Source organism: Mytilus edulis, chromosome 4, assembly GCF_963676685.1.
Source record: "Mytilus edulis chromosome 4, xbMytEdul2.2, whole genome shotgun sequence".
Taxonomy (NCBI): domain Eukaryota; kingdom Metazoa; phylum Mollusca; class Bivalvia; order Mytilida; family Mytilidae; genus Mytilus; species Mytilus edulis.
Window position 1 is genome coordinate 14109784 of NC_092347.1, and position 16899 is coordinate 14126682.

General features: G+C 30.8%; 1 protein-coding gene across 2 annotated transcripts in view; it reads left to right on the forward strand.

The window, feature by feature from the left end:
* Positions 1–15358, forward strand: part of LOC139519028 (breast cancer type 2 susceptibility protein homolog) — a 42472-nt gene extending 27114 nt beyond the window's left edge. For both annotated transcript variants that reach the window (XM_071310742.1, XM_071310743.1), the window contains exons 14-29: positions 2550–2854; positions 3795–3866; positions 4399–4495; positions 5030–5182; positions 5954–6133; positions 6838–6988; positions 7289–7398; positions 7826–7942; positions 8674–8755; positions 8950–9046; positions 9690–9792; positions 10169–10269; positions 12246–12324; positions 13215–13403; positions 13872–13964; positions 14713–15358. In XM_071310742.1, coding sequence (XP_071166843.1) covers positions 2550–2854; positions 3795–3866; positions 4399–4495; positions 5030–5182; positions 5954–6133; positions 6838–6988; positions 7289–7398; positions 7826–7942; positions 8674–8755; positions 8950–9046; positions 9690–9792; positions 10169–10269; positions 12246–12324; positions 13215–13403; positions 13872–13964; positions 14713–14886 — 2103 coding nt within the window. In that variant the 3' untranslated portion in view covers positions 14887–15358. The remainder of the gene's footprint in view (positions 1–2549; positions 2855–3794; positions 3867–4398; positions 4496–5029; positions 5183–5953; positions 6134–6837; positions 6989–7288; positions 7399–7825; positions 7943–8673; positions 8756–8949; positions 9047–9689; positions 9793–10168; positions 10270–12245; positions 12325–13214; positions 13404–13871; positions 13965–14712) is intronic.
* The last annotated feature ends 1541 nt before the right edge of the window (positions 15359–16899 follow it).

Consider the following 16899-nt stretch of genomic DNA (forward strand, 5'->3'; position numbering starts at 1 on the left):
ACTCGACTTACTACATTAAGTTTAAGAATGTTTAAATGTTGCTAAAATAAGAGGAAGGTTTGATGTATACTAGTAAATAAGTTTCAGAAATGTCCTCCGTTATACTTAAAATTGTACAAACACACAGATTTAGTTGTTATATAAAAATGCATGTATTTACACACATTCGAGGCCGTACTGTAGCCTATAATTGATCACAGTTCCTTCACTTCGTTTAAGATGTAGAGCTATATAAAAAAGATGTGGTATGATTGCCAATGAGACAACTATCCACAAAAGACCAAAATGACACAGACATTAACAACTATAGGTCACCGTACGGCCTTCAACAATGAGCAAAGCCCATACCGCATAGTGAGCTATAAAAGGCCCCGATAAGACAATGTAAAACAATTCAAACGAGAAAACTGTCTTTTTGACACTCAATTGTACACCACTTTGTCAAGCGGGGGGTTATAGTGATAAAGAAGTCCGTCTTTCCGTTCGTCCGTTGGACCGGTACAATATGTTTCGCCGGTTTTGTAAGCGCATCTCCTCATAAACCACTTAATATACATTGGGGGAGAAATCCAGGAGAAAAGGGGATTCCAAATATATGTTCCCATACAAATGAATTGATGGTAAAAAAAGAGTTTCAAACCGCAGGATCCCCTTTTTTTGAATCCGTCACTGATATAACTATTAATTGATCTTATTCGGATTCCCTATCATAAATGACAATGACTGTATTGTGTACCGTCTATTTCGACTTTTAGTAAAAATCTTTTATGGGGTTTCTTTATATAAGATACGGACTTCAACATTACATTATATTGGGGGCACCCATCAGGTATTTCCAACACCTCCTAAACCAATCATTAAAGTTTTCTGAAATGGCTTCATTTTTACTCGATTAATGCATTATGGACCTTCTATTTCTGTAAACTTACCAAAATTATATCACATGAATTATCCCCCTACGCAAAGCTGTCTTTGTCCATTTTTTGTTATTTTAAAAGACAAGCTTGATTTATGTTATCATCAATTAATCAACGGCGGACAGTGTAAATAATCTTTAAAAATGTAATAGCTTAACAGATAACTGTAACGACACACTATTACAAAGTCCACAAGCGAATCATGTATTACGTTTTAGGCATTTGATTTTAAATAAGACTGATGGAACAAAAATACAATTATTTTGCCGTCTAAAAAAATCATCCGAAATATATTTGTATTATCTGATGAAAGTAATTACACGTTATAGTTCCCTGGATAGTTCATAATATCACATATACACGTATATACCTTCAAATTGCTGTTGTTTTTTTCTTCAAAATCACGACTGGTCATACAGTCAAAAAATCTGAAATCGCTTCTAGAATACAGTCAGTTCTAGACTGATCGTACAGTAATTTATTTTGGGATCCTCAAGGAAAACATATTTTTTTATGGGAAATACGAATATTCTACTTAAATACGAAAAGAATATTGAAACAGTATATATTTAACTGTAAACTGATGCAAATATTTGCAATAAAAGATTATTTGCTTTGTACTACGAGAGCAAAATTGTCCATCGATTTCACTTTTTTCTACCAAGTTGATGTGATGCACATGTATATTTTATATTCTAATGCATGTTTTTGTTACAGCTACTCATATTTATGATGCTATATATACCTTGAAGATGTTCAAAGCACTTTGTAGATATAGGAGTAAACAAATGATGAGAAAAGTTACCGTAGGCAAAACCGTCCTGTTAGCCAGTTGGAAATCATCGCTTCGAAAATCGCGACTTCCGGATAGCGTACAGAATAGTATCTACACTGTGAATGTGTATACTTGTTTTTGTGGCTATGAAGAATTTTCTGGTAAAGATTTTGAAAATATTTTTATTTTATTAAACAATGAAATTTGTGATTCACCATACCCTGGAAACATTCTTAAGGTAGTACATTTTTCCTCAACAAATTTTAATACACAGTACCACTAAAGAAAACTTTTATTCTGTATTAATGTATAATCATATAAGAAATGTACACACATTAAATTAAGGATGTCTGCTGCTCTAATTTAAAATAACAAGGATTTCATGTGGTTGCTTAAAATGAAAACAACTTTGATATTTAAACAAAATAAAGTAATAAAATCATTAGTCTCGTGTGTAGTTTTCAAAATACGAGACATTTAGAAAATGGCGGGAAAAGGGTTTTCTTCAGACTTTACTATTTGTTAACATTGGAATTGTTTTTTACCCTTTAAACCAAGAAAAAATAACAAGGATTTCATGCCGCCGGATCACTAAATCTGAAATGATCTATTGAACAGATTTATGAAGACAAAAGTGGGGTGTCGTGTAAAAAAAAATTTAATACATTTGGATGGATAAAACCTGAGAAAATCGAAAATATGACAAGAATTCAAAAACATGACCAGCAGACATCCTTAAGTGGTACATTGTAGTAAAGAAACTACAACATAATGGTTTAGTTCATAATTGGAATCCTTGACAAAAAAATACCAAGGAAGAACTAACTGATATATTTTCACTTCTTTTTATATTTCAGTCTGCTATGAGTCATATACATCCTTCAACAAGAAAAGTAAGATGTAGTAATGCAGCCCTCCATAAATTTTACCTACCTGACTTTTATGGCAAAAATGTCCACCATATTATTGTTGGAGATGGTGCTATGCTGGTTCCTGATGATAAAGGCTATGCAGGGAAGGATGAGTTTTACAACGCATTTCTGACCATAGACAATGTAGACTGTAAACTATTGGATGAGAAATGGTTCTGTAACCATTTTAGATGGGTAGTTTGGAAACTAGCAGCTTATGAAGTTACTTCGCCTGGGATCTTTGCTGGAAGGTAATATATACAAGGGAATTATAGTAAAGCCTGTTAGAATCCACCTATTCCTAGAAACATATAGGAGTCACTTCTGTTTTCTCATTTTATGTTAATTTGCATATCCTTGAATGCAGCTCAACAGAATTCAACAGCAATTAATTGCACAGTTGTGCATCTACTATATTGATTTTTAACCTGAGTATTTTTTGAGGCTTCTCATACAAAAACATAAATATTTTGGCTTATACTATTTGGAGATGACTGGCATCATACATCTTCCTCGGAAGACACACATAAGTTTTATTTAAAAAACAACGGCAAAAATGATATTGATATTGATTGGTTTGTATATTTATTAATGCTACATTGAAATGTTTGAATTTTCTGATAAGTGGAGAACCTCAAATAGATAAACCTAATAATAACCAAACTTAACTGTTCACAAAAAGCAGGATATTTTATCGAAAAAATTGTATAATTTTGTGGCAATCTTGCGGTAATGAAAAAAAGGATCACCTACATAGTTGACAATGACTTATATTATGTATGTAAAAAAAGAAGATGTGGTATGATTGCCAATGAGACAACTCTCCACAAGAGACCAAAATAGCACAGAAATTAACATTTATAGGTCACCATACGGCATAGCAAAGCCCATACCGCATAGTCAGCTATAAAAGGCCCCGAAATGACAATGTAAAACAATTCATACGAGAAAACTAACAGCCTAATTTATGTAAAAATTGAACAATAAACAAATATGTACCACATAAACAAACGACAACCACTGAATTACAGGCTCCTGACTTGGGACAGGCACATGTTGCTTTCCATTAGTATTCAATTAATTTTTCATAAGGTATATGACTGGAATAATTTTCATTTGTACAAACATGTTATGTATATCTTTTCCTCTACATCATAGAATATTGACATTGTATTATTTTATGTATTATAGATGTCTGACACCAGAGGTTGTGATGTTACAGATGAAATATAGATATGATAGAGAAATAGATAAATGTCAAAGGTTGGGTTTGTGATGAGATTCATGGGTTCAAAGTTCACAGAATCAAACATATGATAGAAAAGAAGCATATGGTGTATCAAATCATGACAAAATCACTACACACACACGTAAAACCAAAAACATCAGGAACAGGGCTTTTATTGTTGCTCTTTATAATCTATCAAGCTTTCAACATGGAGCAAAAACTTGCTTCTCTGCAATTTCGAGACAGCCACTAGAACTGGTATGAGTGGAATTCTTCGCTTGATTTCAGTCTAGCTAAGTCGGCATTGAAGAACTCATCTGCTGGGTAGTATCAACTCAATTATATGTGGTAGAAAATCTGGCAAATACTGTCATAAGTTTCCAAATAATTGAATACCGGTAAACACAAACATTTAGACAAATGGAGGGGATATCCTGACACATATTAGATACTTTGGCAGAATATTACATTTGAATAGAGTAATTGAAAATGAAGTAGCCCACATAATCATTTTGTTTATCTACCATTATAGTGATATACATACATGCATCAAACTATTTTTACTAGGTCTGCTATTATGAAGATATGTGAGAGAGACGATACTCCATGTAAAAAAATGGTTCTGTGTGTATCTGATATCACAATGGATGTTAAGGAACCTAAGGTATGTATTTATTTGTAAGTTTGATATTTTAAACAGTTTAAAAAGCTAATATGATTACTAAAAATTAATTGCAGAGAATTTTTAGAAAAACAGCAAGAGATAAAACAATTAAAAATGAATGTTTCTGATCAAAGTGACACATGTATCTGGAATAATCTTCATGGGGAATGTGTGTGGAAAACTTTTGATAATCAAATATAGAGAACACAAAAATGCATAAAAAACAATGGAAAAGAACAAACTACTGGTAAATTAAACCATCAAAGTTTATTTCATCAATTGTAAAATGTCTTGTACAGTTATATGCTATAATATTAAGGTTAAGACCCCGATTTTTCAGTTAACTGACCATAGAAATGTGATAATGAGAATGTTCAATGGTGTCCTTTGTACACTTATTCTTGTTGTCATTAAATCTTACCTTAATTATTCCTGAATAAATAATGTAACCCAGATAAGGAACTTTTGATTTCTCCTTTATTCTTTTGATGTATTTATTTAAACTCATTTAGCGTGTCTTTATTTTCGTTCCAGATATCTCTAACAGATGGCTGGTACAGTATTAAAGCTAAGGTTGATGGTCCCCTGTCTAACCTGATTAACAAAGGGTGTATACAGATTGGACATAAACTATGTGTATCTGGAGCTGAACTAACTGGTTCCCAGGATGCCTGTCCACCATTAGAGGTAGAATGTGTAGAATATGACATGCATTTTCCATATTGGCCCTGGTATAATCCCTGGACTTCTATATTAGCTGAGGACCAATATTGGCCGAGGGATGATACCAGGGCCAATATGGAAATGACATTTTATTATTTATTTTTCACATTCTTAAGTTCTTCAAAAAAGAGAAAAACATTTCAAAACAATTTAATGAAACATAACACATTGTAACAGCAGGTAAAATCTTATTTTTTTCATTAAAAAAGTGTTATCCTCCCCAACTGCGATGTAACAAGCACCATCATTGTTGACCATTGTCGTCATTTTGAATGAGGGCACAATAACCTTTTTTTTTACCTGGGCAATTTTGAGGTTACTACATATGCAAAATTCAATGCATTCGTTACAAATACATGATAAAAGTTGTTTATTTTACATTTTATGCTTTAAAAATGTGCTGGTCAAACATCACCTATGTAATTTGCTCGGTCAAAATTAACCTCTGTAAACAATGAGCCTTCAATAAAATTTAAATAAAAATGGAATAAGTATTATTTTGAACTTTTTATATATGAAAGCCATTTAACAAGTTGAAGTTGGTAAAAAAAAGCCTACTTTCCCATATGAACGAAAAGGTTTTACACACAAGTCTAATGGATTGTATGTAATTTGTTTTCAATAAGCTTGGTCTCCGAGCATTGTTTATTAACATCTCAACTAGATCAGTTATAAAATAAGTATTAATAATTTTAGTTTGTGTTTTTGTACTATAATGATAAATTGATATTTCAGGCACCAGAATCATTAATGTTGAAAATAAGTACCAATTCTACAAGACCTGCCTCCTGGGACTCCATACTGGGCTTCCAAACTGACCACACCCCTCTCTGTGTACCTTTGACATCCATACAAGGAGAAGGTGGATTAATTGGTTGTGTTGATGTTGTGGTTGTGAGGAAATATCCTACCATGGTAAGGTTATAATATAGGACATTAATTGGACCACAACCCTCTCTGTGTACCTTTGACATCTGTACAAGGAGAAGGTGGATTAATTGGTTGTGTTGATGTTACGGTTGTTAGGAAATATCCGTTCATGGTAAGGTTATAATACAGGAATTTTAACTGACTACACCCTTGTCTTTTTACCTTTGGCAACAGAGAGTTCTAAATGATATACAAAACACTCACGTTTTACCTGTTAAATTTTAATCCATTGTGAAGCTTTAATATGTCGAATATTATTGTTTGACACTGGAAAAGGACTTATGGTGATACAGTACTAAAGACGAGTACAATGTTGCTGAAAATTTATCAGTACTCAAACAATTTTTGTCAAAGATATTGTTTGGTTTTTACCAAAAGAGAAAAAGGTTTAACTATACAGTAAATAGGAAATTGTTTGATATCTACTCTCCTTTTAAAAAATCGGTAGTAAAATGATAAAAATAAATTATTATAAAATTGAATAAGCATAATACAGTGAAAATTATTAAATTTTTATAAAAGTAAATTAATCTGTATGAATTAAGAGGTGGATGTCTGTATTTTAATTATTAAGATAGTTTGAAAGGCGAAACATGCAGACCATAGCAAATAAAGTTGCAGACCATTTGAAGTGTTGTTGTCAATTTGGAGTATAACCTAGTATGATAGTTATAGATATATGTTTGTAGTATATGGAGAAGTTAGCAGCTGGTGGCTGTATATTCAGATCGTATGCTGCTGAAGAGAAATATAAACAATCATTCCAACAACTTCAACAGGAGAAAATGGAAAAGTTGTACCAACAATTAGAAAGTCGGTTTGAGAAAGATAATAAGGAAGGTAATTACTATTTGATTATTTTAATGAAAAGTATTCCTTTATAGTCTAAAAGAGAAAATACAGAAATTAATACATTTAAAAATACAATTTTTGGAATATTGAAGAAGCTGATTAGTAGAATTGATATTGTCATAGCTTGATCTTTAGGTCCCTGGCCCAGAAAGATTAATTTTAAGCCAGTTATTTTCAATTGCTTGATTTAGAAAGTTATATATGAATAAACTGTTTTAAAACTTTTTCAAGGAAATTAATAAAAATATTACTGTGTATCTATTAATTAAGGTTTCCTGTTAATTGTAGAAAGATGTATCAAGAGAAAGAAGTTTACATGTAAAGACATAGAGCAACTCAGCTCAGGTGAAGAAATATATGAGGCACTTAATTCTGCTAAACATCCTGATGATATCCAGGTAAAGAGAGCTAGTTAAATTATTGAAAACCCATGTACTTTTTTATGTTTGCCCTTATTTTGTAATTTACCATTACTTGGTTCGTCATTATTAAAACAAATGTGACTGTGTATAATATGAAGCTATTAGGAAGAAGTGTTGTATTCCATACGAATCAGTGTAAAACAAAAAATTGTTCTATTTGCATGAATTTTTTTTATGCCTCTGCAGAAGGAAATTTTTAACAGCACAGATATTTGACATTACAGTTGGATTCAATTATTGGGTGTCCAGGTGTCCAAGAACAAGCAAATAACAAATAATTCATAAATAAATTGAAACACATTAAAGTTAAATTATTTTGTGTCATGTGTCAATGTGATTTAACATTTTTAAAATGAAAAAGCAAGAAGGTATTTTTCAATAAAAATTTTCCCTCATCTTTTAGACATATTTAAGCAGTAATCAGTTAGAACTGTTGATGGAACACCAAAGATGTGTACAAGAAGAAAAAAGACAGAAGATGAACACTGAATTCCAGAAAATTTGGAATGATGGTGATGAGGTATTTTAAAGTAAAATACAGTAAATTTGAAAAGAATAATGTAAATTTAGAAATTGATTTTTGAAGACAAAAATGGACAACGATGTGAAGTTTCAAACTATTCATATTTCCAGAAAACCTGCATACACATATAGATGTATCTTGTATTAGAATGTGATACTCAACAGTCGCATTAATAAAAACTATGCAATAATTTCTGAATTTACAGTTCATAAAGTTTAACTGTGCTCATATTACTGAGATTGCTTTTATTGATTCTTGCAATGTTTAAATTTCAAGGCCAAATAATGAAAATCTTCCAACATCATTATTCCTTTCAGGATTCTACAACAAGCAAAAAACCAAGAATAAAAAAGTACATATTGTTTTCATTGACAATTTTTGGACTTACTGAAATCAACAAACTTGTATTTTTATGCCCCATATATGGGCATTAAGTTTTCTGGTCTGTGCGTCCGTCTGTTCCGCTTCAGGTTAAAGTTTTTGGTCGAGGTAGTTTTTGATGAAGTTGATGTCCAATCAACTTGAAACTTAGTACACATGTTCCTTGTGATATGATCTTTCTAATTTCAATGCCAAATTATAGTATTGACCTTATTTTCACGGTCCACTGATAGTGCGGATGGGGCATCCGTGTACTATGGACACATTCTTGTTTTGCAGCTTTTAATAGTAGACAACATTTTAGTGCAATATTTTTTTTTCACATTTAAGTTTTTTCCCATTTACAGAAGAACCAACAGAGAAATGTAATACCTCTAATGAAAGTCAGACTTGTTGGATGTTGTAGGAAAGACACAGATAGTCAGATGTGTGAGTTTATTACCAAGTATTTATGCAAACATTTTTTGTATGTGGGATATCCACAGTATACATTATGAAGTTTAAAGTTTTCAAAAAGAACATTAGTGTCAAACATGTATTTACTAATTTATTTGTTCAACTATTGAAATATTACAAGAAAATTCTTCAAAATTTGTCCTGTTTTAACTAACGTGTATTTGCAGCATCTTTGTTATCGATATGGAGACCAACTTCAACTCACAATGATCTAAAAGAGGGACACAGATATAAGATTTACAGTTTGTCATCAGCACCTGCACGGTAAGCCTTATTTGTTTATATGTGCAAGATAATAGTAAAATTATTAGTTAAGTATAAAGGCTCTAAAGCTGATTAATCTGTTTTATCATGTATGTTTAACAAAAATTTTGATTTGCTTGCCAAATATTTTCTAAGTTTTATTCATGCATTGAATTTGAAATCAACTTATTAAAAGCAGATAATGTCTATAAAGTGAACTTTCTTTGTCTACATATATTTTTTATTTTTAATGATAATATTTGCGCAAGGCCCTAAACAAACAATTTATTTTAGGTGTCAAAACCGTACTTTTTCAATGTAACATGCATCTTTATTAACTTAAAAGTTTGTTTATTTTAATGTTTTTTGTTTGATTTATTTGTATACTACATGAACCACTGAAATGCACAAAAAAAAATTGTTATAGAACATATTAAAAATATTGTGAATGGAAATTTTGCATATATTTAAGACTATTTAACAAGTGCCCTCGACATATGCTGTTATCCAAAAAAAGGTAGTTACATTTTACTCAAAAGTGATTAAAGCCCTCAAAATAATCCTATCTAAACATCTGAAAATATGTGAAAGATACATCACTAGATTTTCTACATCCTTCTCTCCATCATAAAGGGAAAACAATCTTGTATGTTTGTCATTTCAGGTCTGGGTCAGGTGGAGCACAGCTGACAGCAACCAAACAAACACAGTTCAAACCATTAGCATTAGATGACAATATCTTGGATATGATTTATGAACCAAGAGAGGTAGGAATTAAACAGGGTCTAATATTATATTTGTATCAATTAAATTTGATATAGTAAGACTTACAATTCTATACCAAGAACACAATTGAATTTTGTGTCTGATATTTTTGTCCCTTCTGTGTTAATTATATAGTGTAGAACCAGCTAGGGATAGGCCACTCTATAAAATCTTGTGGAAAGAAACTTAAATCCCTTGGAGATGTCTTAGACATTGCAATACAACTATGTAAAGATGACAAAATGTTAAATAAATAATAAGATTAGGAGAAATTGTATCCTTTATTTTTGTTGTTAATGTATTAATGATTTTCCTGCTGATGTGTTGGTGTGAAATATATGGAAATCTATTATTAGATTTTATTCCATATTTGAACAGGTACTGACAAAACAAGGCATTGTCAGGAAGAGACCCACCTTCAAAGAAGCAGATATAGTGGGCATTGTTATAATGGTCAACAATACAAACTTTGAACACAGGTTAGATTATTTAGTGGCATCATAAATTGATAAGTGTAAAAGTTTTGGGATTATATAAACTCATCATAGATACCAGGATTAAAATTTTATAATTACGCCAGACGTGTGTTTCATCTCAAAAAAGATTCATCAGTGACGCTCGAATCAAAAATGTTTATAGGGCAGGGTTTCCGCTGGCGGTCGCCATTTTCGCAATTTGCGAAAAAATAATAATTGTGGCGATAAAAATTCGTCATTTGCGAAAGAATTTGGCGAAAGAAATATATGATAGAACGATTTATTTTCCTCCATCTTGTTTATTTACTTTTTTCGAGTTTCTCGGACTTTATCCGATCAAACAATACTCGGAATTCACCTTGACCTCATTCAGATTTGGACAGAAAATCAATAATCAGCTGATTGCATTCTATAGCTATCGACGACAAATTTAAAGGACTAATTAATAAAGGTGTTGATTGAATTGTTTGACAAAATGATATGGTTAAATGGCTTCCGCTAAATGTCACATACAGAATTTATTTACCACTTTGCGACGCACGTGTTTGAAGCAAACTTGTGACGTCTCCTCTCCTTTTAAAGATAGTTTAGAACAGAAAGCTGTTTTTGTGACGAAAACATTTTCAAAAGCAAGAAAAATCTCCGATTTAAAACTTTAATTATCCTTTGACTTTAATATAGGTAATTGATTAGCATAGTTTTACGTCTCAACTTCATTTACGATGGTCAAGAAAAGAAAACTGTGTTATGAAGAAATATATCCAAAAGGTTGGGAACAACCCCTCGAATGAGAGTAGCCCTTCAATGTTTTGAATTCACATGAAATGAGGGATCAAAACATCAGGTGATAAAAGCTTTTGTTTTGTTGTAAAAACCACTTCTTAGTACAAAAGGGCACATTAATATTTTTCTTTTAAAGAACCTTCGCTACGAACTATACTGGTATTATATAATCAAAACATGTCCATTAATGTTGTTGTATTCCAGGACTTATATCTTTTTTATTATTAAAAGTATAGTGGCCCCCTCATTTAGAAAAGTTTTTAAAATACAATGAATATTTTCCCCTTTTATGTTAAGGGAAAAAGGGGGGGGGGGGTAAGAAAAAAAGGTAAATTTTAAACGAAAAATATAGTTATGTTACTTGGCGAAAAAAATAATAAAGTGGCGAAAAATATATTGTTTTGGCGAAGAGGTTGCGAAAAAAATAATTGACCCAGGGGAAACCCTGATAGGGCCAAATAAAGTACGAAGTTGAAGAGCATTGAGGACCAAAAATTCCTAAAAGTTTTGCCAAATACACTGTCAAATGTAAAAGCATTGTGATTGTACATTTGGTTGAAATGTGGACATTAAATCCTACAGAAAAAATTGAGGGGTTTATTGTAAAGCAAAATTCCTACCCCTATGAATGTACATATGAATGAAAAACTTGCCATGATCTTAAAACATAACCAGATAAGCCCATATGACTAAAATCAATAGTTGGTTGTTCATCAATGAGACCTAACAACAACAACAAAAACAAAAGGCAACTCAAAATACTGTCTTCAACAATAAATAGGTATCGATGTGTTATATTTCAGCTCTAAACCTAATGTGAAATGTTAATAAAATCTAAAATATTGGTGTAATAGATTACCAAAAAAAACATGAATCCTAAAAAGCATAAAAAACAACTTATCATATTATATCAAGAAATTCTTACATTTATTGAAAGCAGTGTAATGAATATAAACATATAAAAAAAAAGATGTTTAACATTACAAGAATAATTGTCAGTTATAAAAATTCACTATTTATAAAGCAAAAGCATACCATCTTCACAGAATTTTGATTTCCAATGTACAGTAAAATTAAACTAGATTTCAATGTTTAAGTTTAAGTTATTTCTTGTTCACCTTTTCAGTGGAACACAACAGGACATTGTGTATGTAGCAGATATCAATGTTTAAGTTATTTCTTGTTCTCCTTTACAGTGGTAAACAACAGGACATTGTGTATGTAGCAGATATCAATGATGATTTTATTGGTATCAAGTTCTGGGGAGGAGTGAAGGTATTCATGTAAAATAAGATACAAACTTTTGCAAGAAGCTGCACTAAGAGTGCATGATACACCCTTATTGTACAAATTGATATTGTTTCAATATAAAATGGGATATTTAGAAGGCATTTATTTCAGAAGCAAATAAAAATAAGAAATAGCATTTATAGATATATAGATAATGCAGGACTTGAGAAGTCCAATAACTCTTGATAACAAAACATGAACATTTTCAAATTCAAAAGGGAATCTACATTCACCCATCCTAAACAGCAGTGTAAAAATTTGTAGCAATTTGATACATGCATCCTAGAGCTAGTGCATGATATTCTAAAAATTATTTTATTTATCTGACAGTCAAGGTCCCAAAAACACTGGAATGACACATCAGATTGTTCTTTGAATTGAACAATTAGATTAGTTATGTTTACTAATTCCTACTTATTCCAAAAAATATGTAAAGTTTCCAATTTATCTATTTAAGGAAAAAGGAAACTTAAATTATGATATAATTTGTGAAAAATTTACTTAAATCTGACAACTAAAGTTACTTAACTCTTGAACAAAAAAGAAGACAATCAGAAAATTCAAAAAGGAGCTTTCTTTCATCAATCCCAACACAAATTCTTTGATTGAATCATTTCAGGAATACTGGAGTAAGTGTACAATACAGTAAATGAAAAATTGCTTTAAATCTAATGGTTAAAGTCTCAGACAATAATTAACCATAAATTTTAAAGTGGTTGTCGGGTGTACAAAAACTGGTATTTTATTTCTAGATTTTAAATGAAAGAAAAATACTATGACTTAATGTTTTTTGTCCCATCATTTTGTTCAGGCAAAGTTTGTGCTAATGGAATTATAAAAGTATTATTTACAGAAAGTTGTATTATATTTTGCAGCACTGCGGTTTATTGGACACTTTACAGGAAGGTGTGATCTGTTGTTGTAGTAACCTGTGTGACAAATCTAACTACCCATCTATAAGTTTACCAATACTGGATTATTCTACAGAGTTATCTATCTTGTCACAATCTCCACAGTACCCAAGTCAGAGGAAACATATAGAGAAACTAAAAGTGAAACTCAAGGTAAAGCATTGGAACTTTTATTTATTTATTTTCTTCACTTTTAAGCGCCACTTTAAGTGCTACTTCGTGGCAGTAAGTTTTTAGTTTTTATAGGTGGAGGAAGCCAGAGTGCCCGGAGCAAAACCACCAACCTTCGATAGGAAAACTGACAATCCTAGTCAATTAAGATTGGAGTCAAGTGAACCTGCTGGGTTCTTGCCAACTTAAACTTGATCTGTAACTCATTATGGTTAACTCACATCCCCCACATACCAAAAAACAGCCCAATATCTGAAGGCGTTTAGAAAAAACCTCTGTATAATGGTTTGTTACGGAATTACGGTCAAGGGTAAAACTATATGGCACCGACAAATTCGTTGCGGGGCCATAAAAAAATCATTTTCTTTTTTCACACTTTCTGAGTGAAAGGAAGGAAAAAATAACTCTATTTGCATAACCATATATTTTTTTTATTTTTTTATATTGTAGGATAAAACTGAATTTCTACTACAGTCAAAGGAAAGACTTCATGACAAGCTTAATGCAAGAAATTCCCTAGCTTCTGTGAATAAAAGTCCTGAGGTATAACACATACAGAATAAGATTATTTTTTTTCATTGGGTTTCAAGTTCAAACATTCAAAAAAAGTTTTTGAAAAGATTTACTGCTGAAGAAACACAAAGGCTCATATTAAAACCTTTTATCTTTGGTAAGGAACAATCTCTTTTCATATCTGTTGGTCAATAAATTGACGACTTAAGTTGTAAAGTTGGTCAAACTAATTAAAATACATGCTTTGTCCATGATTCCTGTACAATTTTACTACATTGCATTATATTATAATTACATGGTCTGGGTCTAGGCAGACAAAACATGTATACAAACATAGCATAGTTGAATATAAAACTTCATCAAGACAGGAAAAAAATCAGCACCAAGATCTATTGACATTCTGGACAGGATGATATTTACTGATGTGTATGCTATAAAGGTTTTCATGATATAATAATATCTGTTAAATAAATTAACCTGGAAGTAAAATTATTTCAGAGGGAAAAAGTTACAGAACCAAAGCTTTGAAACCAACATGTACAATATGTTTAAATATTATCAATTTTAGAACCTGAATTTGTTTTAGGTCTAAAATTTTAAATCTAAATTGGGCATCAAAATAAAATATGAGTTTTTTTTAGTGATATTTAAGAATTGAAAAATTTGTAGTTTGTATGTGCATAGTCAATCTGCATGAGTTCTCTAATGATTTTGGGTATTATGTGATACTAGTTATTTTCTTGTACAAACATAATCATATTTTGTTCTATATTTGCAGAAAAACAGCAGTGACGTTTTACTAGAAAGCAAAACACCAAACAATCCAAAGACAACTTCCAAGATGGCTGCCTTGCTGAGTTATTCATCTCCTTCACCAATATCACCCATCGTGCTGTCATCAACAAAATCAATTCATAAAGCATTCAAACATCCGAGCGTGACAAGAAAATAAATCATGTTAATCTACAAATCATTGTTATACCGTAGAGTCAGAAATTATTGTGTGCATTTATTATTGCAATTTTGTCATTTTAGACTCAAATGCGATTTTAATTTTTGCAATATTGAGAAAAAACATGTTTAATTCATATATAAAATTATAAAATGTGAGTTTAAATTATTGCAATTATAACCCTGTTGCATTTTTCTCAATAATTAAAACATGGCAATCATTTCTGAATTTAAAGTAACTAAAATCCTCTATTTTTATTGTGAGATTTGTTCATTTTCATTTGTTTAAGAGAGGAATTATTGATTTGCTGTTTCAATAATGTTAAGATATACTCGGTCAATTACTACTTAGTTTCTAATTCCTTGTCAGCTTATTTTTTAGCATCATTTACACTTTTTTGTTTTCATGTAATTTAAATGAAAATTACTGTTTCAAATAATTATTCTATTTGGGAAAAAAAAACAAAAAAAAACAGAGTTGATACAAATAAGTCTATTTTAGTGCTATCTACAATTACTTTTTAAAGTATTTTAGAAATGATTTTTTTTTTCAGATTTAAATAAAATGAATTTAGATTTAGAAGTTCTGCCATTATGCCATCTAATAGTTCATTAGTTTTTATACATTTTTTTATTTAGAAATTAATAATAATTCAAGGACTTTGGAAAACAGATATTTTAGTTTTTTATGTTACAGATTTATAAATAAACTTGTGACACAAACATTTTTGTGAAATAAACTTGAAGTAGTTGTCAGAACTTAAACAAACATGAAAAAAACAGTACTTTTATCATATCACTTGCTTCCAAACATTATCACTACTAACAAAAAGTTGCTTACAGTAAACACTGATAATATCGTGTAAAATTCAATCCGAAAGATGAAAGTTTTATCAATATATTGCCGAAAACAATTGTTTTTGGATTAAATGTATTTACTTTTTTACAGTTGTTCCTCATATAAACTGATTTTTGTATTCTTTGTGTCAGTTTTGTTTTAAAAAATACATTTAACAGATGTGCATTTATCTTAACCTTATGTAAAACCTTATTTTTTTTCTAATTGTTTTACTCTTCCTACATTTGATACCTTGTTTCTTTTTATAATAATCAGTATCTGTAGTTCTATTTAAGTTTGTTTGAGAAATGAGAGGACATTTCATTAGATTTTTTTATTTGGGTTAAATTGGGTAGTACAACCATACTGTTGCATGACAATTGCTTATTTTAGAAATATGAAAATAACAGAAAATATGCACATCACATCATAAATTTCTAAGCTACAGTGCATGACCTAAATTATTAGCCCATACCTTTTTATGCCCCACCTACGATAGTAGAGGGGCATTATGTTTTCTGGTCTGTGCGTCCGTCCGTCCGTCTGTTCGTTCGTTCGTCCGTCTGTCCCGCTTCAGGTTAAAGTTTTTGGCCAAGGTAGTTTTTGATGAAGTTGAAGTCCAATCGACTTCAAACTTGGTACACATGTTCCCTATGATATGATCTTTCTAATTTTAATGCAAAATTAGAGATTTTACCCCAATTTCACGGTCCACTGAACATAGAAAATGATAGTGCGAGTGGGGCATTCGTGTACTGAGGACACATTCTTGTTTGGGATATACATTTAATATAAAAACATTGTTTCAAAACATTCCTTTATTTGGTCATAGTGTTGTCATCAATTGTTTTTGTCGTCTATTGACATGAACAAGAAATAATTTTTAACATTACAGTTTGGTTGAAATTTTGCATTTCATTTTAACAAAAAAAATTGTAACTTTTTTTTTAATCATCAAGAAATGAAAGAAACCTAATAAGCCTATGACAATTCTGCTCCTATAGGTACACAGTTTATTAAAATCTGACTAGAAATTACACCATGATATTTTTTTCAAATAAAACCCATAGTTTTTATATGAAATGTATTTTGAAAAATTGTCAGTGAAAAATACTTTGGGCCATGCACTGTATATAATTTCACTGAATGTGAAAGACAATGCAAGTTTTCAAATGA